This window comes from Pseudophryne corroboree, chromosome 1 (genome assembly GCF_028390025.1).
Source record: "Pseudophryne corroboree isolate aPseCor3 chromosome 1, aPseCor3.hap2, whole genome shotgun sequence".
In the NCBI taxonomy this organism is placed as follows: domain Eukaryota; kingdom Metazoa; phylum Chordata; class Amphibia; order Anura; family Myobatrachidae; genus Pseudophryne; species Pseudophryne corroboree.
The window spans coordinates 241,849,091-241,877,061 of record NC_086444.1 but is presented as its reverse complement, the minus strand read 5'-3'; the positions used below and the strand labels follow the sequence as shown (position 1 = coordinate 241,877,061).

Sequence of the window (27,971 nt, the reverse complement as noted above, 5' to 3'; positions counted from 1 at the left end):
CACGTGGTGATAATGTTGTGCGGTCACCTCCTTTCTGGCTTTGACCAGGGTAGGAATGACCTCTTCCGGAATGCCTTTTTTCCCTTAGGATCCGGCTTTCCATCGCCATGCCGACAAACGCAGCTGCGGTAAGTCTTGGAACAGACATGGTACTTGCTGAAGCAAGTCCCTTCTTAGCGGCAGAGGCCATAAGACCTCTGTAAGCATCTCTTGAAGTTCCGGGTACCAAGTCCTTCTTGGCCAATCCGGAGCCATGAGTATAGTTCTTACTCCTCTACGTCTTATAATTCTCAGCACCTTAGGTATGAGAAGCAGAGGAGGGAACACATACACCGACTGGTACACCCACGGTGTTACCAGAACGTCCACATCTATTGCCTGAGAGTCTCTTGACCTGGCGCAATACCTGTCCCGTTTTTTGTTCAGACGGGACGCCATCATGTCCACCTTTGGTATTTCCCAACGGTTTACAATCATGTGGAAAAAACTTCTCAATGAAGTTTCCACTCTCCCGGGTGGAGGTCGTGCTGAGGAAGTCTGCTTCCCAGTTTCCATTCCCGGGATGAAAAACTGCTGACAGTGTTATCACATGATTTTCCGCCCAGCGAAAAGTCCTTGCAGTTTCTGCCATTGCCCTCCTGCTTCTTGTGTCGCCCTGTCTGTTTACGTGGGCGACTGCCGTGATGTTTTTCCCACTGGATCAATACCGGCTGACCTTGAAGCAGAGGTCTTGCTAAGCTTAGAGCATTATAAATTTACCCTTAGCTCCAGTATATTTATGTGGAGAAAAGTCTCCATACTTGATCACACTCCCTGGAAATTTTTCCCTTGTGTGACTGCTCCCCAGCCTCTCAGGCTGGGCTCCGTGGTTACCAGCATCCAATCCTGAATGCCGAATCTGCGGCCCTCTAGAAGATGAGCACTCTATAACCACCACAGGAGAGACACCCTTGTCCTTGGACATTGGGTTATCCGCTGATGCATCTGAAGATGCGATCCGGACCATTTGTCCAGCAGATCCCACTGAAAAGTTCTTACGTGAAATCTGCCGAATGGAATTGCTTCGTAGGAAGCCACCATTTTTACCAGGACCCTTGTGCAATGATGCACTGTTTTTAGGAGGTTCCTGACTTGCTCGGATAACTCCCTGGCTTTCTCTTCCGGGAGAAACACCTTTTTCTGGACTGTGTCCAGAATCATCCCTAGGCACAGCAGACGTGTCGTCGGGATCAGCTGCGATTTTGGAATATTTAGAATCCACCCGTGCTGATTGTAGCAGTATCCGAGATAGTGCTACTCCGACCTCCAACTGTTCCCTGGACTATGCCCCTATCAGGAGATCGTCCAAGTAAGGGATAATTAAGACGCCTTTTCTTCGAAGAAGAATCATCAATTCGGCCATTACCTTGGTAAAGACCCCGGGGTGCCGTGGACAATCCAAACGGCAGCGTCTGAAACTGATAGTGACAGTTCTGCACCACGAACCTGAGGTACCCTTAGTGAGAAGGGCAAATTTGGGACATAGAGGTAAGCATCCCTGATGTCCCGGGACACTATATAGTCCCCTTCTTCCTGGTTCGCTATCACTGCTCTGAGTGACTTCATCTTAATTTGAACCTTTGTAAGTGTTCAAAAAAAAATTTTTAGAATAAGTCTCACCTAGCCTTCTGGCTTCAGTACCACAATATAGTGTGGAATAATACCCCTTTTCTGTAGTAGGAGGGGTAATTTAATTATCACCTGCTGGGAATACAGCTTGTGAATTTTTTCCCATACTACCTCCTTGTCGGAGGGAGACTTGGTAAAGCAGACTTCAGGAGCCTGCGAAGGGGAAACGTCTCGACATTCCCATCTGTACCCCCGGGATACTACTTGTAGGATCCAGGGGTCCTGTACGGTCTCAGCGCCATGCTGAGAACTTGTCAGACGCGGTGGAACGCTTCTGTTCCTGGGAATGGGCTGCCTGCTGCAGTCTTCTTCCCTTTCCTCTATCCCTGGGCAGATATGATCTTATAGGGACGAGAGGACTGAGGCTGAAAAGACGGTGTCTTTTTCTGCAGAGATGTGACTTAGGGTAAAAAACGGTGGATTTTCCAGCAGTTGCCGTGACCACCAGGTCCGATGGACCGACCCCAAACAAGTCCTCTTCCTTTATACGGCCATACTGTGCCGTTTGGAATCTGCATCACCTGACCACTGTCGTGTCCATAACATCTTCTGGCAGTTATGGACATCGCGTTTATTCATGATGCCAGAGTGCAAATATCCCTCTGTGCATCTCGCATATATAGAAATGCTCTATAGTCAATAAAATACTGTCCCTGTCAAGGGTATCAATATTTTTAGTCAGGGAATCCGACCAAGCCACCCTAGCTCTGCACATCCAGGCTGAGGCGATCGCTGGCCGCAGTATAACACCAGTATGTGTGTATATACTTTTTATTATATTTTCCAGCCTTGTCAGCTGGTCCTTGAGGACGGCCCTATCTATAGACGGTACCGCCACTTGTTTTGATAAGCGTGTGAGCGCCTTATCCACCTTAAGGGGTGTTTCCCAATGCGCCCTAACTTCTGGCGGGAAAGGGTATACCGCCCATAATTTTCTATCGGGGGGAACCCACGCATCATCACACACTTTATTTAATTTATCTGATTCAGGAAAAACTATGGTAGTTTTTTCACATCCCACATAATACCCTCTTTTGTGGTACTTGTAGTATCAGAAATACGTAACACCTCCTTCATTGCCTTTAACGTGTGGCCCTAATAAGGAATACGTTTGTTTATTCACCGTCGACACTGGATTCAGTGTCCCTGTCTGTGTCTGTGTCGACCGACTAAAGTAAACGGGCGTTTTAAAACCCTTGACGGTGTTTTTGAGACGTCTGGATCGTACTAATTGTTTGTCGGCCGTCTCATGTCGTCAACCGACTTTGCATCGTGTTGACATTATCACGTAATTTCCTAAATAAGCCATCCATTCCGGTGTCGACTCCCTAGAGAGTGACATCACCATTACAGGCAATTGCTCCGCCTCCACGTCAATATCGTCCTCATACATGTCGACACACACGTACCGACACACAGCAGACACACAGGGAATGCTCTATACGAAGACAGGACCCACTAGCCCTTTGGGGAGACAGAGGGAGAGTCTGCCAGCACACACCAAAAAGCGCTATATATGACAGGGATAGCCTTATGATTAAGTGCTCCCTTATAGCTGCTTTTATATTAATATATATATAGCCATTTATTTTGCCCCCCCTCTCTGTTATACCCTGTTTCTGTAGTGCAGTGCAGGGGAGAGACCTGGGAGCCTTCCTGACCAGCGGAGCTGTGACAGAAAATGGCGCCGTGTGCTGAGGAGATAGGCCCCGCCCCTTTTCCGGCGGGCTCGTCTCCCGCTATTTAGTACATTTAGGCAGGGGTAAATATCTCCATATAGCCTCTGGGGCTATATGTGAGGTATTTTTAGCCTTTTTAAAGGTTTTCATTTGCCTCCCAGGGCGCCCCCCCCCAGCGCCCTGCACCCTCAGTGACTGCCGTGTGAAGTGTGCTGAGAGGAAAATGGCGCACAGCTGCAGTGCTGTGCGCTACCTTAAGAAGACTGCAGGAGTCTTCAGCCGCCGATTCTGGACCTCTTCTTGCTTCAGCATCTGTGAGGGGGCCGGCGGCGTGGCTCCGGTGACCATCCAGGCTGTACCTGTGATCGTCCCTCTGGAGCTTCATGTCCAGTAGCCAAGAAGCCAATCCATCCTGCACGCAGGTGAGTTCACTTCTTCTCCCCTCTGTCCCTCGTTGCAGTGATCCTGTTGCCAGCAGGAATCACTGTAAAATAAAAAACCTAAGCTAAACTCTCTAAGCAGCTCTTTATGAGAGCCACCTAGAATTGCACCCTTCTCGGCCGGGCACAAAATCTAACTGGCTTGGAGGAGGGTCATAGGGGGAGGGGCCAGTGCACACCACCTGATCCTAAAGCTTTACTTTTTGTGCCCTGTCTCCTGCGGAGCCGCTATTCCCCATGGTCCTTTCAGGAACCCCAGCATCCACTAGGACGATAGAGAAATTGCATAAGACCATATTTGAACACACTAGCTAACTGTCCCACTACTTTTAGCGAGACATTGCCTATTTGCATGGGGAAGGGAAGTGTTTCTTCGGTCATGCACTTTTATGACAGGTGCAGTACAAAATAAAACTGGATATTTAAAAAATAAAATAACCTCTAGTGCATGGCCACACCGAAAGTGCGCTGCAACCACCTCTGATGTCAGGAAACATGGTTGCATAGGCTTAGATTGGGATCATACACAGTGTATAAACCCCTAGGATACATCTGCAACATGGATTTGTATTCACTCTTCATCAGCGGCAATGCACATTCATACTTGTACACAAATGGCAGTTCAGTTTTGAAGAAAATAAAAAAAAAATACTGTTCTCTGCAGCCTCTTATCCATCATTTACTTTGTGAGATAATCAGCAAGTACTTCTCTGATATAGTAATGTCACAGTCATACATTCATCGCGCACACAGAGACCTCACACATTTCCCTTTGTGATAATTAAAGGTGTTTTACACTAACTATGAATGATACGAAATCTTCTCCCCTTCCATTATGTGCACTTTGGTGGTGGACCTTTGCCTGGAACCCCCAACTTTCACATATAACCATTATCTCGGCCAATTACTCACAACAGGTTTAATTTAAATCACAATAATTGTATTAGTTTCTAGTACCCAGGAAGTCACTGCACCTTTGATCTTACTCATTCATTACTTACAACTGCAATATCGGTTAAGAGTTATAAAAGTGTATAATCATTCCCCCATTTGCTGAGTTACAGCCTAGGAACAGAATGTTTGGAAACAGAGCGAGAGAAAGGATGTATTGTATGCTAATAACACATCACCTTCTCTCACTGCACCAAACATCCTATTTTTCATGTGACCTAAATAAGATACAATGCTTCCTAACGATCAAGCTGTTTAAATGAGAGCAGCAGTAAAATCACCAACAATACAGAACATTGCCGGTTCAAGGCTACACAGCACACAAACAGGAGTAAAAAGCCAAGGCAGCTGTCAAATAAAGCTAAACCTACATGCTGCTGACTGTATTATTACCATTGCAATGACCAGTTGTGTGCCATTTACATAAGCATCTTGGATGGAGCTGGCACGCTCTGTAAATAATTCAGCGGTTTTACTGGAGCTGCAGCTGAGATGTACGCTTTCTGAACATTAAGCTGAACGTTTTGAAGCCTGAGCTTTATATCCGCATAGCACCGTACAGCATTTTTACATTACAGTCAGGGCTGCTTATGAAAATCAGCTGTCCTTATTGATCAAGCGTAACATGAATAACCCTTCAACAATTTATGACAGTGTTCTAAACTCATAATAAAAAAAAAGTCAGATGTGCTTTAAAAAAGTATTCAGACCCATGACCAATAGTCTTATTTTACTGAATAACAAATCCTAGGCTGGATTTTTTTCTGAGATAGTTTTATTTAAAAAAAAATGTATTATTGAAAAATGTAGTTTTAGTTATTAATGTTACTTTTTTTATGGTTCAATTTCATCTTAAGAAACCACAAAGAAAAACAGATTGCATAAGTATTTATTACCTAAACTAGAATATTTTGTAGAACCACCTGCATGAGTAACAAAACCCCTATATCTAATTCTAGTCACAGCCTCTAAGTGAAAGCCTCAGGACCTTTTATAGAAAAAGGTTTTCTTTTAATGTGGTCTCATTGGCAATGGGCTGCAGAACAGATACAGAGTGAGATTGCCTGTGTATGAGTAGTACTGCCTCCTCTCTATGTCAGGATGAAGGGTGAACTCGCAGGTGGGAATGACCTACATAATGTATTTCATGGATTACCTGAATGTAGTGCACCTGTTTTGAAGTTGTAAGAGCAACAGAGGGCTCTAGCTAGAGGGAGGAGACGCGTTTGTTAATTCCAGTATGTGCTAGTGCAGATTTACTGTAATATGGTCCTTTATTTTCTGTTACCGCCCTAATGCACATCCTGTGAAATAAATACTCTCTCTCTTGGCATGATTCAGAGGTGGACTAGCATCTGTTGCCGAAGATATGGCTGAGATAATGCAAATGCTGCTAGTTACAGCCTTCGCCATGTTTAATAGCCTGTGGTTCTAGAGTAGACAGTCCACCAGCGGTGAACCACTGTGTTGACTACTGACTCTTGCACCAACCTATAGCAGACACTTTATCCCGGTATGAACATCCATCGTTTTGCATTTGCTTTTACATTTCTTTGCTGCTGCAAACAGAAACAGTGGGGGCGATGTATGAAAAACGTCCTAACGGACGTTATGTGACTGGGTGCGTATCACCACATTATCATGGTGATACGCCCTGACCCGCCACCTCAATGTATTATAGGAGTACCTGCCGATATGGGAGGGCGTTATCTAACCTGTCCCGTGATATGCCTTCCCCACATCAGCTAGGCTGATATCGCCGCCACTGGCTTTCTGCGCATGCGCACTTCTTCCCTTCTTCTTGCTTGCGCCGCTGGCAGCCTCCAGCTCATGTGCGATTAGGCTGGGCGCTCGCCGCCGCCGGCTGTGTGAGGGAGCTCACTGCTTCCTAGTGCCTTTCGTTCAGGCCCTGCACATGCGTCATCTCCCCAGCTCCCAGAAACATGACCCAGCACATGCGCAGGGACGTCGTGGGCTGTCAAAGTTTTATTTAAAAAAAAAACACACATCAAAGCAGCTACAGTACTGCAGCGCCAGCCCCGACCTGGCGATGTGACCTGGGGGATTAACGTGAGGCGAAGAGCCACCTCACCTGTTAAACATAAGGTAGCCACCACCTTCCTATGCCCACAGCGTGGCAGGCGATATTGTTGTATGCGCTGTGTGCAGTTTTTAAATCCCAGCTGAGAGCCGCTTCTTACATTCAGGGGAAGCGATAACATCGGGATATAACGTGCGCTATGTGCAAAATGCACATAGAGCACGTTCTTACATCTGCCCCAATGTTTCTGAGCCACCATTATGCATAATGCAACAGACGCAGAGTTGAACTGCCCACAGCTATATGGTTGGTTTCATAGCGGGATTCATTATCAATGTGCACTTGCACTGGAGCAAAAAAATCTGTCTGAAAACAAGCCACCCGCAGGGACTGTCTAGTAGTGGCAGTGACTTCTTCCCATCGGAAGCACTCCCTACTTATCACCCAAAGACAGGCAGTAACAGGTGGAGGTGCTATTATGGCAACCCCATCTGGTTTCTGGGGGCTGCAGTCAATGCTGTCCCCTACAAGCTAACCTGTGTGCTAACAGCACTGGACTTGAGGCCTGCCTCCATACATAAGCCCCATCTCCCAGTGACATGAGTCGTCAATCACCAAGAGATCAGAGAGGAGATCAACCTCACAGTAGTAGCCAGACCCACCGGCCAGACAGGTAACCACATAATTCTGTGCAACCGGCAATTCCCTGTATGCTTTTGCTAAACTTTGTCCCATTGACCTGCAAATGGATATGTAGCTAGAGAGATGACAATCATCTGCAGATAAATTTGTGAGTAAGGTTGCCTGTGCATGGAGTGGTATTATTGCCTCCTCTCTATTTCAGGATCAAGGGTGTGCTCGCACGTAGGAATGCCCTACATAATGTGTTTCATGCATCACCTGTATGCAGAGCACCTGTAGTACTTTAGCTTTGGATCTTTGCATTCTCTCCTTTCCTCCACAGTACTCCTTGTTACTTTTGTGTACAGTGCTGAGAGTTATAGGACAAATACCTTTTTAATGATGGACAGCACAGGATCTCCAATCACCTAATCCACAAAAACAAGATTGAGATTCTCCTTAATCATATTAAATGGTAAGGTTTTTTTTTTTTTAATCAGTTCAATTCATTTTGTTCCCTCAATTCACACTAATTTGTTTCATTAGCACTATTAACAGACACATTTCTTTTTATATAACCTTCTGGGACTGCAGAAATTAAGGCTTACACTGCAATGAATAAAACTGCAATGATTATGACCTTGTGTCATTTAAATAATCAATATTGCCAGAATAATGAAACAAAACTGAGAAAGGAATAAGGCAATAATATACACTGATTCCTCATTATAGCAACCGTCCGTTTATAATGCCAGCCCCACTTACCACCAGGTACAGTATATTCTCTGCATAAAAGGTTTAGTTACTCAATATCACAAATGCATTTCCTAAAGTAATTAATTTCACATTTTAGACACACATTGGGGCATATCATGCAAAAATTGTGCAAGCCAAGGGAGCAGTCACCGGAGGCTGGCGGCAAGGACATGAAACTATGCCACACAAAACTCTGCACAGTGGTGTCCCATGGTCTACTTACTGTTAAGCTTTGATAAAGATCTTCTGCCGCCGCAATTTACTAATAAAATGTTACTGTGTAATACGAGAAGGCAGCTGTAAGTTTGAATTTACAGCTTCATGAACCAGTCTGGATGTGTATGCGCATGTGTAAACCAGCTTTCTTAGTTCAAACAAGCAACAATGGGATGAAACCGACTTCAGTTAAAGTATAAAGTAAAAAAATCCCAGGAAGAGGTTACAATTGATGAAAAATACAAAAATAAAAAATGGGACCAATAAAACATTCATTTAGGTGGAGATTGCCTTTTAATGCATACATTTAAAGGGTTTCTCCTCTCTCTTGTGTGAATGTATGATTTCTGTATTTGAGAGCTACAGTACAGTATCAATCCATGACAATATGAATAGAGTGTGCTGACACATGATTTGACTTGAGTTCCCTTACCACCATAAATTTATTTTTAAATATTTGGTTGGTTAACCATTACAAAGAAGTAGGAGTAGTATGTTTAAAGAGTAATTAAAGCTTACAAATGTGTTTATACTGTTCTATATATCTCTAGCATGCTCCCCATCACTATTTCAAGCAGGTTATCATTTTAGGAGGGAGGTGCTTAATTGAGATTGGGATTCTGGCACCGATTTTCTGACTACCAGCATCTAAGGCAGGGGTGGGGAATGTCCGGCCCGTGGGCCATATAAGGCCCGCAAAGTCATTTTACTTGGCCTGGCCAGGAAACCAGGGAAACTGCGGCACCGATGGGACTAGGAGAGGGATGGCATACAAAAGAGGAGGACGTGAGTTAGGGGAATGGCAGGGGGACGGATGGAGGAGGGCGTTGGGTACCACGGCCAAGGCAACCGTGGGCGGGACTAGCAGGGTGTGTGGCTTTGCTAGACGTGGGTTATAAGGGCGCTCAGCACACTGTCTGTATGAGTGTGTCCCCCACTTGTCTTCCGTGCTCCTGCTGTTCTGAGACTCCTGTGCCCGGCTTCTAGCAGACCTGTTCATCGAAGGCTGCTGCTGATCAGAGGAGGTGGTGTGCAGAAGTCTGGATGGGACCTGTTCTGCAGTGGTGGTGAGTGCTCTGCTGGGGACATTATGTATACCTGGCACTATGCTGGGGACATTATGGGTAACTGGCACTATACTGGTTACATCATGGGTAACTGCACTATACTGGGACATCATGGGTAACTGGCACTATACAGAGACATCATGGGTAACTGCCATTATACTGGGTAACTGGCATTATGTGTATCTGGCACTACTGTGAGAATTACTGGGGGCAGAATGTGTAAGCCGCTATTACTGTGGCCATTATATGTAAGGAGCACTAATGTAGGCATTACGTGTAAGGGTGCATGCTTTGGAGATGGGGGGTTCGCTTAAAAAATGGCCTGCGAATGATCTTAAAAAAAATCCAAATGGCCCCTGGCAGGGAAAAGGTTTTCCACCCCTGATCTAGAGCATTGAGATGCCAACGTTTCATTAATTTTCTCTATGAGACAATTAAATCACAAATTAAACATGTCTACATATGGCCAACTGATATGAGACAGAACTAATTAGTGAAGACAGACTAATTTAAACATAAACTTAACTAGGTCTGCTAATGGGAAACTTCTAACCCATAGTACTGCAGACCCCTCTCTTTTACTGATTCTCCATTAAATTTGTAAGTATTTATAGAAATAAAGACTACGGCGCTTCGGTGCGGCTTTGTGTTGTCTATACCTTAAATTTAAAATAACCTTTTTGTAAAAATATAATTATAGGATAAAAACACTTCTCAAAATATTAAGTGAGTGGCAGCTTATAATACATAAAAATGTGCTTGGCATGCACACATAAGGATTTAGAGGAATTGGTGAGAATAAGCGCCCAAGAGTGTGAATTATATAACAAGGTGAATATAAATGAAGGTATCAAGGGTGGGTATATTAGAACCAGTTAAAAAACGTATCTGAAAACCAGAGAAGCTAAATTCAGGCGATGCTTCTTTGATGCTTAATACATGTTGAAAAAAAGAAGAGCGAACATAGTGTGTACTGTTTTTTTGTACAATATCAAAATATATCACTGGCTATAAAACATTTAGGCTTAATTAGGGAAATAGCATATTCCCAAGTATGCAATCAATATATAGCCTAGACAGTGTATATATAAAAAATAAATTATTTAATACACAAAATGACATAAAAATACATAAAAATGCATAAAAATATGTGAATAGCTGTATATCATGCATACAGGATAAAAGATTATATCAAGCTTATAGTAACATAGTATCCGAGGTTGAAAAAAGACAACTGTCCATCGAGTTCAACCCATTTGTGGTCTCCTATGCATGATGATTTGACTAAAATTTCTGACTGATGCTGCGGTCAGCCGTTGCATTTTATCCCTATTTATAGTAACTATAATGCATGACTATGCACCATACCCCTGGATATCCTTATCCATTAGGAATTTATCTAACCCATTCTTAAAGGTGTTGACAGATTCCGCCATTACAACTCCCTCGGGCAGGGAATTCCAAACACGTATTGTCCTTACCGTGAAAAAGCCTTTACGCCGTATTGTGCGGAATCTCCTCTCCTCTAACCTGAGCGAGTGTCCACGAGTCCTCTGTGTTGATCTAACTAAAAACAGGTCCCGCGCAAGCTCTGTGTATTGTCCCCTTATATATTTGTAGATGTTGATCATATCCCCTCTTAGTCTCCGCTTTTCCAATGTAAACATGCCTAGTCTTTCAAGCCTTTCCTTGTATTCCATCATCTCCATGCCCTTAATTAGTTTGGTCGCCCTCCTCTGTACCTTTTCAAGCTCCAGGATATCCTTTTTGTAGTACGGTGCCCAGAATTGTACACAGTATTCAAGGTGTGGCCTCACTAGTGATTTATATAACGGGAGTATAATACTCTCGTCCCTAGCATCAATACCCCGTTTTATGCATGCTAATATCTTATTAGCCTTCTTTGCTGCAGTCCTTTCTTTGGGTACTACTGCTTAGCTTGCTATCTATGAGGACACCTAAGTCCTTTTCCAGTACAGAATCCCCTAATTTTACCCCATTTAGTAGGTAGGTGTAATTTTTGTTCTTGTTACCACAGTGCATTACCTTACACTTGTCTGTGTTGAAGCGCATTCTCCATTTGGCTGCCCATGCTTCTAATTTAACTAAGCCGTTCTGAAGAGACTCGGCATCCTCCTCTGTATTTATAGCCTTACACAATTTGGTATCATCTGCAAAAATTGACACCATGCTCTCTAGACCTTCTGTTAGGTCGTTAATGAAAATATTGAACAATAGCGGTCCTAATACTGAGCCTTGCGGCACACCACTTAGCACTTCAGTCCAAGTTGAATAAGATCCATTAACCACAACGCGCTGCTCCCTATTATCTAACCAGTTTTTGACCCAAGTGCATATTGTGCTTCCTAGCCCTGATTCTTGTAGCTTGTAGATAAGTCTCATGTGTGGTACAGTATCGAACGCTTTGGCAAAGTCTATCTGTCCATAAATAACTGGAATGCATGCGTACAGAATTCAGAGTGATAAATGTCTTATCTGTCCATAAGAAGAAATGTCAGCAGGTAGTCCCAACGCGTTTCGTCCGTCATCAGCAGGACTTCATCAAGGGAATAGACAGTTCTGTTTGTCTATTTATCAATGCCTATTTCCCTATAGATTGTAAGCTTACGAGCAGGGCCTTCCTACCTCTATCTCTGATTTTGCCCAGTTTTGTTCTATTCCTGTTGTTCTAATTGTAAAGCGCAACAGAATATGCTTTGCTATATAAGAAACTGTTAATAATAATAATAATTCTATTATACTCCCCCAAAACACCATTACTTCAAACATTCTGCTGCGTCTGTACCCTTGTTTCTCCCAACATAAATCAGCCTTTCCCTCCCCCTTTAGTATGTCAGCTCTTGCTAGGAGGGCCCTCCCTCCTAGTGTTTCTCCTTCCCACCCCTATATTCACTCCCTCAGCATAATGGTATATGCCCACACCTGTAGTTATGAGTTATTATGTCTGTGTTATTTGTTTACTTTGCTTTTCGGAGCTTTGTATCGCGTCCTGTATGGTGCTGTGGAAATTTACAGTGCCGTAAAATATAAATAAAGGCTACTAAAATAATAACAATAATTCTACTTCTTCAGTAATATTTTAGGAAAAGTAACCATCCAACCCCATTAGCAGAACAGTGACAAAGCTATAGGCTAGTTCCGCATGGTACTATACTGCATCCTTCTTAATAACTGATCTGTGTCCCAAACATTCCAGAGAAAGTCGGTAACAGGGAAGGGAGCCCTACAATTAAGGTTAGGGAGCTGGAGGATAAAATACATATATATTATTAGAAACAATGTAGAATCAGCCAAATGGTCTTTCAGATTAGATTACAGGAGAATAATGTCTTGGTCCCACTTCCTATTGTGTCACTACTGCAAACATTCAGAAGAATCCCAAGGATGAGAGACCTACAGTTCAGGTAAAGGAAACAATGGGTTTCTGGAATTGATTTTTAAAAGTACTGATAATAATGTGGATTTAATCTTCTCTTATTACCCATAACAAATACCAGACATAGGGCCTGACTATAAGAGATTAACACTAATGCAGGTCCAAGCAAGTGCGTACAAATATGGAGCAGTGGTAGCAGATCCTTCAATAATTGAAACTGTGAGTAACTTTACGGTCATGCAGAATGGCCACGGAGATGGAAATGGTGGTGCCATATTTTCTGCATATGGGACTGCAGTAAACAAGGCCTTGAAAACAGTTGTGAAACACCTGTGTTTTTGACGCCACTGCCCGTTACCTCCCCCAAACAATCCCTGATTGTCAATCGCTTTGCAAAAAAAACTTACCCACAAGTGGCACTGCTAAGGTAGGCACGTGTACAGCGAGATCATGATGCATGCGGCTGATAAATCGCTCAACTCTGTAAATATCAATATTTGTACAACTCTGAATCAAGCCCATATTAGTGCTTGCTAATAATTTCCTACTGATCCATGCCTTTGACTAAGAGACATATTCTACCAATCATTTGGCTGGGACCTACAGGATCAGTAAGTTTATGCTGAATTCTGCTTGCGTCCTTAGGGTGTGAAAACAGAAATCAGTGAAGGCGGCTCTACCATATCTGCTGGGCAGAGCAGAGCCCACATCACCTTGTGACTCAGCTGGGTTTTTTTGTTTCCACATTATTAGTACCTGATTCAGTGATTACTAAAACCAAAACAACAACGCAGAGAGAAGTTATGTCTTTACAGTTTGTCATATCTGTTCTTACATCTCCTTGTTTGTGAAACAGAGGGATAGGGGTTTCTTTCCATAATATTTTTATTGCTGCAGATTTCTAAGGTTCCACAGAGCATAAAACATGATATTTATTTATTACTAGTTATTTAAATAGCGCACATATTCTGCAGTGCTTTGCAGAGTATATTTGGCCATTCACATCAGTCCCTGCCCCAGTGGAGCTTACAATGTACTTTATATTCCCTACCACATGTACACGCACACACATTCACGGGCTCCAATTAACCTACCAGTATATTTTGGGATTGTGGGAGGAAACTGGAGTACCTGGAGAAATCCCATGCAAGTACTGGGAGCATATACAAACTCCACACAGTTAGGGCCATGATGGGAATTGAACCCATGACCTCAGTGTTAGGAGGCAGTAATGCTAACCTTTACACCATCTGTACTGCCCATGACATAGGACATAGGTCTTCAACCTGTGGCCCTCCAGCTGCTGTGGAACTACACATCCCAGCATGCCCTGCCTCAGTTTTAGCATACCTTTTTTATCAAAACTGTGGCTGGGCATGCTGGGATGTGTAGTTCCACAGCAGCTGGAGGGTTGCAGGTTGAAGACCCATGATATAGTACATAGACAAAAAAAAATGCAGACATGAAAAAAGAGAGTAGGGAGGGCCCTGCTCATGAGAGCAGGGCCATAACAAGGGGTGTGCAAACAGTGCAGCCATGCATGATGTAAGGCAGCGGTTTTCAGCTTGTGGGGTATCTCTCCACCCCTACATAGAAAGTTCCAGGGCCAATTTTATCCCAAAGCTTGTTCTGTGATGTTATGTCATACAGTAGACCGGTGGTGCTGGTCCAGAGAACCTCTGCGCCCTGCTACAACAGTGCATGAGCAAGATTAGATTCTAAAGGGAAGAGTCCATAGCTGAGACAAGAGGAAAGAGTGTGGCTCAGACTGGAGATTGGGAAATTGTGTATTAATACTTTGAGACCCCCCTAGGGGTAAAAATCACTAGTGATGAAAACATGACATTCTGTTCTCTCTGGGAGTTTGAAGGACAAAAGTTAAGATCTCAGCGAAAAAAATTCCAGGAAATCAGCAGACCCAAACAAATGTGCTCACAAGACAAGCTGGATGTCTGAACGTTGTTTAATATACAATAGCATATTGTAACACGTGTGTTACACAGCTTACATTTAAATTGCTATTCTGAAAAACCTTGCCCTTTTACTATCTAAAGCAGGCATTCCCAACCACGGTCCTCAAGGCACACCAACAGTGCAGGTTTTAGTGATATCCAGGCTGCAGCACAGATGGTTAAATCAAAATAACTGAGCTACTAATTAAGTCACCTGTGCTGAAGCCTGGATATCACTAAAACATGCACTGTTAGTGTGCCTTGAGGACCGTGGTTGGGAATGCCTGATCTAAAGGGTTGATACAATTACCTCACACTGCAAACGAGACAGACCATTGTAATGGTGTAGAAATGTTTTTAAAAGTAGCCAAACTTGCCCTCCCCCTCTTTGTGGCCTGATCTCGCTCCAGACTTGCTAATGTTTGTATACAGTTCTATGGGCTACAGATAAAAATCTGAGTCTGAAGCTACCATAAGTGTGGTATATTGCAATGATTACTTGAGTCAATGAGAAATTCACTGGAAATTGAATTGACCCCGAAGTCTGTCTTCCTGCAAGTTGTCATTCCCCTCTTCACATCAGGACATTTTTAGTTCACAATATGGAATAGTAGCAAAACTATGGCCCCCAAAGTTGGGGTGAGTGCAAATGTCACAGACTCTGCAGTGCACAATTTATTATTATTATCCTCTTTTATTTGTATGGTGCTACAAGGGATCCACAGCATCCATTATAGATTGCACAAAAAATAAGCAAAACAGTAACATGTTATTGCTGTGGCAGATCTAGGAGAATAAAAATTGTGTGGACATGCCAGTACAATTTTTGAGGCCAATTTCAGAATTTGCAGTCTTAAGACTTACATGCTTTTACTTTTCTTCACTGTATGTGGTCAAAGGTAATACAAAATTGTGATGCATAAAGCTTAATCTATAAGTCAGCTGTATATAACTCCAAAGAAAACCATTATTTTATTAAGACATCAGTGTAGCTAACTACCACAGTGGACACCATCACAGTCCCAAAATAACATGCTCCAAACTACTTTAGTTACTGTGATAACAGTACCTAAATTTGCTCTCACAAATCTCACCGTGATTTTTTTTTGGCTATTTTTGATGTCCAATAGCAAAAAAGAAACAATAAATATTTTTTTTTCTCCACTGCTGGGTCCGAGGACGCAACATCGGATCACTCTGTGGGACCATTGGTTAGCGGAGTAACCGATTACTCAGAATGTCACCGCAACTCCTATGCTGGAGCCAGGAAATCTGCTTCAGAAGATGCTGACCCTGACCCTCCCACAAAATGAAAGTGACACGCTTCGTATTGTGAAACAAAGCCAATCACTATCCCCTCCCCCAAATTGCTGCAGACTGTCACTCACCTGATGTCTGCAACCGCACTGTGTGCGAGGACAGAGCAGATGAACAGCACAAGAAACATTGGAAAATTGAGAGAATCAGGACCATAGACTGAATAAGCTCTGCAGACTCTGGCGATATTCAATTATTATATCGTGCCCGATCTCCTGTCTAAAGTGACGTGTAAAGAGGCTAAACCTGACTAAACTATTGGGCGCAACGCGAAAGTTCTGTTTGGGCGCCCGAATGGGTCACTTTGTGCGCATTTAATCTCACCAGTACTGGGGGTAGCGAGCAGAAATGATATTGCTACCGTCTCCAGAAACATTTGAATAACGGCCGGCATGAACAGATGCAGGAGGGAGGGGAACATTTGAATCTCACCCTCTGAATACTAATACAAAGTTGAATAACGAAAGCCAAGTAACTTAAAAATTACCAATGATGTTCCTGCCTAAGTAGGAACTCTTGCTGTGGTGATTTAACATTGTTACATTGCTTCCTTGAGCCATTTTAAAGCTATGAAAGTATCCAAAACTGTATAGCCAATTGTGCTAATAACCATTATATATAGCTACAATGTTGGTTCATGTACCTTGAAAGTCAACCGCGTGGACACCAGCAGGCTTAACATTTTATCATCTAAATATTTAATTGGGTGTCTGGCGGTTTGAGCACACTGTATTTAATTTACTTATATCCTGTTACCAGTGTGTTATGGAGTACAGTTACTTTATGTATGACTATATTTTTGGTCTGTACACTACGGATGCCTACCAAGCAGAGCTTAGCAGCCATTGACACAAATCTCTATTTTATGTCTACACAGTTCAGTCTAATTTGTGTCTGTCATCATTATTACTGTAGGGTTTTATCGACTATTGAATCACTTTTTATTTGCAAGATTCATTTTGTAGTGAAACCATACAAGCACATTATACTGAGCACTAGAGCACACCATGTGCCTGTTCTGTGTTACACTTGATCCTGCATAAGCCTGTCATTTTGATGAGCCAGGAAAGAGGAGCACTGAGAAAGAAAACACAATTACCTCAGAAGCTAGGCAGCAGTAGTAAATGATTAACCCCTTTGCTGCAAACGCTCTTCCTATGGGCAAGACTATAGCGAATGAGCCCCACTCTTCCATCGCAGCAAGACAAAAAGCCCCCAAACCTATCCTACCTGTGCCCCACTGGCCCTAACGATGTCTGCTACAGAGACACATCAAGAAGTGCCATCATCACACGCCAACATTACTTGAAATAAAAACAACAACAATTGGTGGGTATAAGAGTGGTAAATCACTTTAGCGGTCCACTCTCAGCAATTTGAAACCCTGGTTTGAAAAATGGAAATCCCCTCTTTCGAACTGTATGCTCACATAAAAGTTACAATTACCTGGCTCACATGACCATATTTGATCATGTGATAGGTAAAGGACCGATAACCATTGGTCTGCATCTACCATTAATGTTCATCCATTGCTCCCGTCACGTGACTGTACCACGTGACCGGCGTAAGAGTTGCATTGGTTGGACAGTGAGCCTCATGTGTTTAGGCAAAAAGAGGGGAGTTTATATCCTCCGTACGATGCTCCGGTCATGTGACACGCATCCCGTGACTTGGAGCGCGGCACGTGACAAGCATCGTAAACCCGTAAGTGAGTTAAATTACAGGTATCTAATGAAAGTAGGGGAGTTTCTATACTCCGTACGATGGTGTAGCAGAGCCTAGAACCTGAGCTTTTCCAATTTGATGATATCCTGGACTCCTGCTTTTCTACTTGGTATTTAATTGGACACTTGCTCCACCACTGGATATTGCACTGCAACAGTTTATGCCCGGATCATCCCTTCAGCCATTTCTTGAAACATTTTAAGGCTGAGACAACATCAAGGGATCTGCCTATATACATCCGGTAAAACTTCATTATTTATACAGTGACTGTAATATACTGGACAGTGTCCTAGCTAAGTTTCCAGAACCTGCATTTAGGAGCACAGGAGTGTATTTGCTACTAACATATTACCCCCATTGGTGGCATTATATGACTTTATATTCTTTTCAATATGAATGTATATTTTAACTATTTATTTTATTTTTCGGTGTATCCTAATGAATAAATTGTGATTATTACCATTTTTAAACAAACCGTCCATTTGTTTTATATTTCTTTACACCCAGTGCTGTATACCCACTTCTTTTTTCCCTTAGTAGCTACTGCTTGGTGATCCCCATAAATCATCATCCAGCGCTGTATCTCTATCTATCTATATATATATATATATGTATATATATATGTATATATATATAATTTGTCCCATAGATGGGGTAGCTCACATCTCTTCAGGACCTTACACCTGAGGAAGTCTGAAGGAGAGGACATACCTAGTTCCACCTGGACGAAACGCGTTGACTGCTGTTTATATGCTGATTTTCAGATAAGCTGTTTTTCACTTTTTCTAATGTATAGGCATTTATTTGTGCTGAGGCCGAGATAGTAAATTGGTTTACACTATATATGTTTTTATATTTATGCTTTGTATATTTAACATCTTATACATGGTACGGGTTCACTCATAGCCCTTTCTTTTACACACATGGGTGGTCATTCAGAGTTGTTCGCTCGTTGACGATTTTCTCTATATTGCGATTAGTCGCTTACTGCGCATGCGCAAGGTTCGCAGAGCGCATGCGCTTAGTTATTTTACTCAAAAGTTAGGTATTTTACTCACGGCATAACAAGGTTTTTTCATCGTTCTGGTGATCGGAGTGTGATTGACAGGAAGTGGGTGTTTCTGGGTGGAAACTGGCCGTTTTATGGGAGTGTGCGGAAAAACGCTGGCGTTTCTGGGAAAAACGCGGGAGTGTCTGAAGAAACGGGGGAGTGTCTGGGCGAACGCTGGGTGTGTTTGTGACGTCAAACCAGGAACGAAACTGACTGAACTGATTGCAATGACTGAGTAAGTCTGGAGCTACTCAGAAACTGCTAAGAAATTTCTATTCGCAAATCTGCTAATCTTTCGTTCGCAATTCTGCTAAGCGAAGATACACTCCCAGAGGGCGGCGGCCTAGCGTGTGCAATGCTGCTAAAAGCAGCTAGCAAGCAATCAACTCGGAATGAGGGCCATGGTGTTTTATTGCACTGGGAGCTGCCCTTGTCCTTATTGTGTTTCATATATATATATATATATATATATGTGTATATATATATATATAGAGAGAGAGGGAGAGATAAATAGATAGACATATTTGGTATATATATATATATATATATATATATATTTGAAGGGAATTGGTGGAGGAAGGGAACAAAAACCATTTTGGCACAAAATTACATGAGTTACATATACAATGTTAATATGCTTATTCCCCATGATCTGAATGTTGACTTTGAAATTAAATAGTTTCTGTAATAGGGACCCTCCTCCTCCCAAACACCAGTCTCAGGTCATATAATCCCACTACTAGGAGAAGGCGTGAGGGATAAGATAACATGGGATGATGTCAGAGAGATGAAATCAGAAACATCACAATGGTGAGTGAAGACCAGGACAAGTGAGCGCCACTCACATAGGTGTGTATGTATATAGAGAGACCAAATTATAAAGTGAGAGTAAGGAGTGTAAGAGGGGTCAGTGGGGGCATCAATAGGGATATTGAAGTCCCCTACAGTAAGATGATGGAGGGAAGGTGTTGAGAGGAATTGGGGGAGACAGGACATAAAGCTGTCAAGGAATTTGGAGCTAGGTCGGCAATAGATGACAGCTACACAAATGTGGACAGGTTGGAAGAGATGGAGAACATAAACCTCAAATGTACAGTATGAGTGAATTTGAGGGTATAAGTTGGTAGGTGCATCCAGAGTATAGAAGGACCCCATCAGGGGGTGTGAAAGAACTTGAGGCCCCCAGAGGAGAGTGCAGTGGGAAAATATGCGCTTGAGGGGGCAATCCATTATTGGAAATAGATTCAGGAAGTTGGCGATGAAGAGGTCATGGGTGGGGACCACTTTTTACACTGATAGATCTGGGCTTTCAGAGGATACAGGAGAGACAGAATTAAGTGAAATAAGGTTATCAGGGTTGCTATAGCGTGGAGGGGAAATAGATTTGGAGAACAGAGATAAAGAGAGTGTATGTATAGTGTGGGCTCCTGAATGGGGAAAGGAAACTGTAGGTGGTGGGCAAGGAGGAAGTTTAGTGCAAAGTGAGTGAGGTTGAGGAACAGGAAAATAAGGGAGGGAGCAGAGCTAAGTGGTGGAGTATAAGGACCATGATGGGAGTGGTGGTGGAGGGAACCAGAGGAGTGCAAGGGAGATAGAGGAGGGGAGATAGGGGAGGAGGTGGAGAATATTAGATTGGATTGTGTGTGGTGCTGAGGGGGGGGGGGGGGGAGTTGAAAAAAAGAGGGACATGGTGTGGATGAGGGAAGTAAGAATAGAGATTGTGTGATATAGAAGCAATGCAGTTAAGTTGGTGGAAAAAAATCAGGTAACAGAGCAGTGTTGGTAACTATATAAGCACAACAATAGTGTAATTTTTTTTTATTATAAATGGAGCAACAAAACAATAGTGTATTAATCAGGAATAACCAGGAGACGTAACGAGTGCCATAATAAAATGCAAAAGTTACCAGTGTTGAAACTGCATAGATACTGGCACAGAACTGATATAGTCAAATGTGTTTTGGCAGACAAAAGAAATCATTAAGCGCATCAGGCAAAGAGTAATTCCTTGCAATGTTCAAGCAGGGAAATCAGTAAGGAGAGTCCAGTATATGTAGACAGCAGGTGTTTGAGGTGGGGAGTTACGTAGCTTACTGTAGTTTGATGAAAGCATCCCTTTAAATGCAGAGATGGCTGATTGTTCTCATTCTGTTTTCCTCCTGTTTATCTCTGGTCTAACTCCAAATTAATAGGTTTACTGACCAAAGTTATTAATTGTATTTGTTATACGTAAGTAAATTTTTTTCATAAATTTCAACATCGTTAGAAAGCCTTTAATAAACCTTTTTCATACAGCTGAATTATTACTTCAAAGTTACATTTATTGAGTCTTTTACCACTTCTTTGATGCATAAAAGATTACTGCCCAAGTGAAATATTAGATAGTTGCAAATGGTGAGATTACTTCTTAAAAGTACTTAGGTTATTGAGCTATTAAATCAGATATTTTAATGTTGGAATGGTAATTTTGTAAAGTGTTGGGCTGTCTGTTTTGCATAAAGTCATCCCTGAGAAGATCATATCTTAATTACTTTGCTTATTCTTCACAGTTGTTTTTATCATCCACACAAAATAAAAAGTAATACTTAATAGCATGACCGGCACAATTATCTAGTTTATTATTTACCTACAGTGCAGTGATCGAGTTGTTGTAATCTTTATTTCTGATGTACAGTATATGCTGAGGAAGTCAAAATTGTCCTTAGCACTCAAGTGATTAAAAGATACTGCTGGACAAGGTGGGGCTTTCTGTTGTCCATGACTCAATTGCCACTGCAAGCTTTGTATAAATGCTTTAGTGAATCTTTCAAGAAAATAAGTTAATGATTATGATTGCAGTACTGTATATTTAAATCATTCTTGCCTACTATGTGGCTGTTCCCGGGTTTGAAGTGGGGGTCAGCTGGATGCGGGAGACTTCCCCACTTTTCCAGATAGCTGGGAGTGCCACCTGATTTTCGTGAGTCTCCTGGCCATTCTGGGAGAGTATGCAACTGTGATTTAAGTGAAAAGGCATTGATTCATCAAAATATGAGTGTTCAAACATCTAATTAAAAGACTGCTCCACCAATGTTAAATATTACATTTTTGCTTTGAAAATTTAAATATATATATTTCATATTGAAATAATGTGTTGTGTTACTAGAAAACCACTTGAGAATACAAGAGAGTACTGGAGTTTGAGCTTGAGCACACATGTTTTACTTAAACTCATGTCCACTAGGTTATATAATGAATGTAGAGTAGGAAGTTCGCATACTGATCACTGAGCTCTGTGGAGAAATTCCAGTGAAGTGCACACAATTGTCTTGCCATATCAGAGGAAATATAGACAGAAGAAAGTGGAACATTTTCCCTGTTACTTCTCAGCTATGGTAAGATGGCCATGAGAACTGCCCACCATCACTCTATGGAGTTCAGTGTCTCTATGTAAGGTTCTACTCTCTTCTATGATCAACTGGCAGAAACTAGAGAACACCCGTGTGCACATACAGTAGCTTAAATCTGCAATTTGTTCTCTCAGTGTTTTTGTATGTTTTTCATCTCACAATCCAAAAACATACTGGTTAATTGGCTTCTGACAAGAATTAACCCTAGTGAGTGTGTGTCTATGTAATATTGCCTATAGATTGCAAGCTCCACTGATCCATATTATGTTGGTACTTATAATGGTTATAAATATAAAGAGTTTCTTAAACCTGGATTATGTAAAGTAGTGGTTCATTTATAACTCCTGTAAGAATACACTGAACTTGGAGTGACCCAAATATAGTATGGTTCATTTAAGCCAAATACAATTTAGCCAAGATTTAATGATCCTTGGTAATCTTTACTGAGCAATACACTGTTTTATTGCTCTTTAGTGCAAAATTGCAGGTCTGAGTATATAAACAAGTTAAAGTGACAGAAAACAGGTAAAGCTTGCTTATTTATATTGTGTATGCATATTCCTCATCACTTTACAGAGAATATTTTCCCATTTACAACAGTCCCTGTCCCCGTGGAGCTTACAAACTATGGTACCTACTATATATACACAAACTAAGGTTATTTTGTCAGTAGCCTACCAGTATATTTTTGAATTATGGGAGGAAACCGGAGTGCCTTGATGAAACCAAAGCAATCAAACCCAAAACCTCAGTAGTGACATGTGGTAAGGTGAGGCAGAGCCTTGCCTGTTATACTAATGTATACGCCAGAGTTTTGACTATATAAAGAATATGAAAGATACAAAGAATGTATTATTCTTAGCCAGTTCCTCCTGAGCCATTTACCTCACCGCACGTCCCTGAACCTGTGCTGTGGTACAACTATGCTCCCCATTACACCAACCATGCTTCTTACCAAGGAGAAGCCTTCGGAGGACAAGCTGGTGGGCTGTGATGAGGGTGGTGCTTTATTATGCCCCATCCATTCACAGCAAAGTGCCGTGAATTGTGCATATGTGAATAAGGGGTGGGGCCTAAATGATGCAATTAACATAGAATCTCGTCAGTAGGACTAGTCCTGACAGCAGATTCCGGTTACTGTTCTCCCCATTCTGCCCACTTCACTAGAGATTGGCCAGAATGTAGGAGCGATGCCCACTCTTCCTGGGGTGCGGGGAACTACCCCAAAAGTCAGGAGTGCTTGCAGGATCCAGGAGAGTAGGCAAGTATAGTTTACTTTCATCAAAATAAATTGTCCTTACACAGCTATTTGCTGATGATCATGTTATCTAAAGTAACATTAGATTTTAGTTTAGATCATGGTAATATTACTATAATTCTTAATTATTATTAGGTGGTGGTAGAGGCTAATGCACTAGAACAATTTAAACATGCATGGGATAGGCATATGAATTTACTTGCAAAGATCAAACAGGGTTCTGGTTACCTAAAGGTTAAAAAAGGGAAAACTAGATTGGCTAATTGGTTCTTATCTGCTGTCATATTCTATGTTTCTATGTAGGTAATACAATTCCCATTACATACAGTACATTACCTGAATTCCTCCCAATATTTTGGAAATGTACCATTTCATTATATGGGCATAGGCACATGACAGCGGGGTCTGTTATCACATTATAGGGACATACATGTTGTTTCCGACGTGCAAGAAGACTACCAGAGCACCCCCCCCCACACACACACACACACACAATCACTGTTGCTCACATGCACCACCCACTCAGAAACGTGAGGACATTGCTGTTAAAATTCCCAGCAGTTAGGACAAAAGCACCGACTACTGGGATTTCTACAAAATTTGAACTGTGCCAACTCAATCAGGATAGCAGGAAGTATGTGCCAGTGCGTTATTAATGGGAAATGGGCTGCTTTCACATGACTTATTCCACTGTACAATCTGTAGCAATATCCTGTTGATGGCCTCTGCTACTGTAAATAGCCTACAGGAACTGAAAAGGGCATGCTATAAATATGGTAGTCTAAAGGGTTTGTGTGTACATATATCCAATACCTGTAACTGAACATGATTTTCTTACATAAAATACTGTTCTTACTTTAATACAGGTTATACATATAAGTGGTTTTTGTAGTGTACTTTTAATAAGAATTTACTTACCGATAATTCTATTTCTCGGAGTCCGTAGTGGATGCTGGGGTTCCTGAAAGGACCATGGGGAATAGCGGCTCCGCAGGAGACAGGGCACAAAAAGTAAAGCTTTCCGATCAGGTGGTGTGCAGTGGCTCCTCCCCCTATGACCCTCCTCCAGACTCCAGTTAGGTACTGTGCCCGGACGAGCGTACACAATAAGGGAGGAATTTTGAATCCCGGGTAAGACTCATACCAGCCACACCAATCACACTGTACAACCTGTGATCTGAACCCAGTTAACAGTATGATAACAGCGGAGCCTCTGAAAAGATGGCTCACAACAACAATAACCCGATTTAGTTAGCAATAACTATGTACAAGTATTGCAGATAATCCGCACTTGGGATGGGCGCCCAGCATCCACTACGGACTCCGAGAAATAGAATTATCGGTAAGTAAATTCTTATTTTCTCTATCGTCCTTGTGGATGCTGGGGTTCCTGAAAGGACCATGGGGATTATACCAAAGCTCCCAAACGGGCGGGAGAGTGCGGATGACTCTGCAGCACCGAATGAGAGAACTCCAGGTCCTCTTTTGCCAGGGTATCAAATTTGTAGAATTTTACAAACGTGTTCTCCCCCGACCACGTAGCTGCTCGGCAAAGTTGTAATGCCGAGACCCCTCGGGCAGCCGCCCAAGATGAGCCCACCTTCCTTGTGGAATGGGCCTTAACAGATTTAGACTGTGGCAGGCCTGCCACAGAATGTGCAAGTTGAATTGTGCTACCAATCCCACGAGCAATCGACTGCTTAGAAGCAGAAGCACCCAGCATTGTTGGGTGCATACAGGATAAACAGCAAGTCAGATTTCCTGACTCCAGCCAACCTGGAAACTATATTTTCAGGGCCCTGATAACATCCAGCAACTTGGAGTCCTCCAAGTCCCTAGTAGCCGCAGGTACCACAATAAGCTGGTTCAGGTGAAACGCTGACACCACCTTAAGGAGAAACTGGGGACGAGTCCGCAGCTTTGCTCTGTCCGAATGGACAATCAGATATGGCTTTGTGAGATAAAGCCGCCAATTCTGACACTCGCCTGGCCGAGGCCAGGACCAACAGCATGGTCATTTTCCATGTGAGATATATCAAATCCACAGATTTGAGTTGTTTAAACCAATGTGATTTTTTAGGAATCCCAAAACTACGTTGAGATCGCCCAGTGCCACTGGAGACATCAAAGGGGCTGTATATGCAGTACTCCCTTAACAACTTCTGGACTTCAGGAACTGAAGCCAATTTCTTTCTGGAAGAAAATCAACAGGCCGAAATTTGAACCTTAATGGACCCAATTTGAGACCCATAGACACTCCTGTTTGCAGGAAATGTAGAAATTAACCTAGTTGAAATTCTTCCGTGGAGCCTTCCTGGACTCACACCCTGGCACATATTTTCACCTAAGTGGTGATAATGTTGTGCGGTCACCTCCTTCCTGGCTCTGACCAGGGTAGGGATGACCTCTTCCGGAATGCCTCTTTCCCTTAGGATCCGGCGTTCACCCGCCTTGGCGTCAACGCAGCTGCGGTAAGTCCCGGAACAGACACGGTTCTTGCCGAATCAAGACCCTTCTTAGTATCTCTTGAAGTTCCGGGAACCAAGTCCTTCTTGGCCAAACCGGAGCCACGAGTATAGTTCTTACTCCTCTCCTTCCAATCATTTTCAATACATTGGGTATGAAAAGCAGAGGATGGAACACATACACCGACTGGTACACCGACGGTGTTACCAGAGCGTCCCAGCTATTGCCTGAGTGTCTCTTGACCTGGCGCTTCAGGTGGGACGCCATCATAACCACCTTTGGTCTTTCCCAACGGTTTACAATCATGTGGAAACTTCCAGATTAAGTTTCCACTTTTCCGGGTGGAATTCATTTATGCTGAGGAAATCTTCCCAGTTGCCCACTCCCGGAATGAACACTGCTGACAGTGTTATCACATGATTTTCCGCCCAGCGAAGAATCCTTGCTGTCATTGCCCTCCTGCTTCTTGTGTCGCCCAGTCTGATAACGTGGGCGACCGCCATGATGATGTCCTACTGGATCAGCACCGGTTGACTTTGAAGCAGGAGTCTTCCTAGGCTCAGAGCATTGTAAATTGCCCTTAGCTCCAGTATATTCATGTGGAGAGAAGTCTCCAGACTTGACCACACTTCCTTGGAAATTTTTTCCCTGTGTGACTACTCCCCAGCCTCTCAGGCTGGTATCCGTGGTCCCCAGAACACAGTCCTGAATGCTGAGTGTGCTGCCCTCTAAAAGATGAGCACTCTGCAGCCCCCACAGAAGAGACACCCTTGTCCTTGGAGACAGGATTATCCGCTGATGCATCTGAAAATGCGATCCGGACCATTCGTCCAGCAAATCCCCTGAGATCTGCCGAATGGAATCGCTTCGTAAGAAGCCACCATTTTTCCCAGGACTCCTGTGCATTGATGCACTGATACTTGGCCTGGTTTTAGGAGGTTTCTGACTAGGTCGAATAACTCCTTGGCTTTTTCCTCCCGGAGGAACACCTTTTTCTGGACTATGCCCAGAATCATTCCTAGGAACAGCAGACGTATCGTCGGAAAACAGCTGCGATTCTTGGAATATTTAGAATCCAGTCGTGCTGTCGTAGAACTACTTTAGATAGTGCTCTTCCGACCTCCAACTGTTCTCTGGAACTTGCCCTTTTCAGGATATCGTCCAAGTAAGGGATAATTTAGATGCCTTTTTTTCTTTGAAGAAACATCTTTTCGGCCATTACCTTGGTAAAAGGCCCGGGGTGCCGTGGATAATTCAAACGGCATCGTCTGAAACTGATATTGACAGTTCTGTACCACGAACCAGAGGTACCCTTGTTGAGAAGGGCAAATTTGGACATGGAGGTAATCCTTGATGTCCAGGGACACCATATAGTCCCCTTCTTTCCGGTTCGCTATCACTGCTCTGAGTGATTCCATCTCGATTTGAACCTTTTATGTAAGTGTTCAAAGATTTCAGTTTAGACTATGTCTCACCAAGCCGTCTGGCTTCAGTACCACAATATAGTGTGGAAAAATAATACCCTTTTCCTTGTTGTAGGAGGGGTACTTTGATTATCACCTGCTGGATATACAGCTTGTGAATTGTTTCCAATGCTGCCTCCCTGTCGGAGGGAGCCGTTGGTAAAGCAGACTTCAGAAACCTGCGAGGAGAAGATGTCTCGACTCTCCAATCTGTAACCCTGGGATAATACTTGTACTATCTAGGGGTCAACCTGCGAGTGATCCCACTGCGCGCTGAGACTCTTGAGACTACCCCCCCACCTTGAGTCCGCTTGCACGGCCCCAGCGTCATGCTGAGGACTTGGCAGACGCGGTGGAGGGCTTCTTTTCCTGGGAAGAGGGCTGCCTGCTGCAGTCTACTTCCCTTACCTCTATGTCTGGGCAGATATGACTGGCCTTTTGCCTGCATGCCCTCATGGGAAAGAAAGGATTGAGGCTGAAAAGACGGTGTCTTTTTCAGCTGAGATGTAACTTG

At 43.0% G+C, this 27,971-nt stretch overlaps 1 protein-coding gene across 2 annotated transcripts in view; it reads right to left on the bottom strand.

Moving 5' to 3' along the window:
* COMMD10 (COMM domain containing 10) overlaps positions 1-27,971 on the bottom strand; it is a 788,131-nt gene that overhangs the window by 156,576 nt on the left and 603,584 nt on the right. The window contains exon 6 of one of the 2 annotated variants that reach the window (XM_063964165.1): positions 7,793-7,828. The exons of the other annotated variant lie outside the window; for it this stretch is intronic. Coding sequence (XP_063820235.1) covers positions 7,793-7,828 — 36 coding nt within the window. The remainder of the gene's footprint in view (positions 1-7,792; positions 7,829-27,971) is intronic. 2 annotated transcript variants of the gene reach the window in all.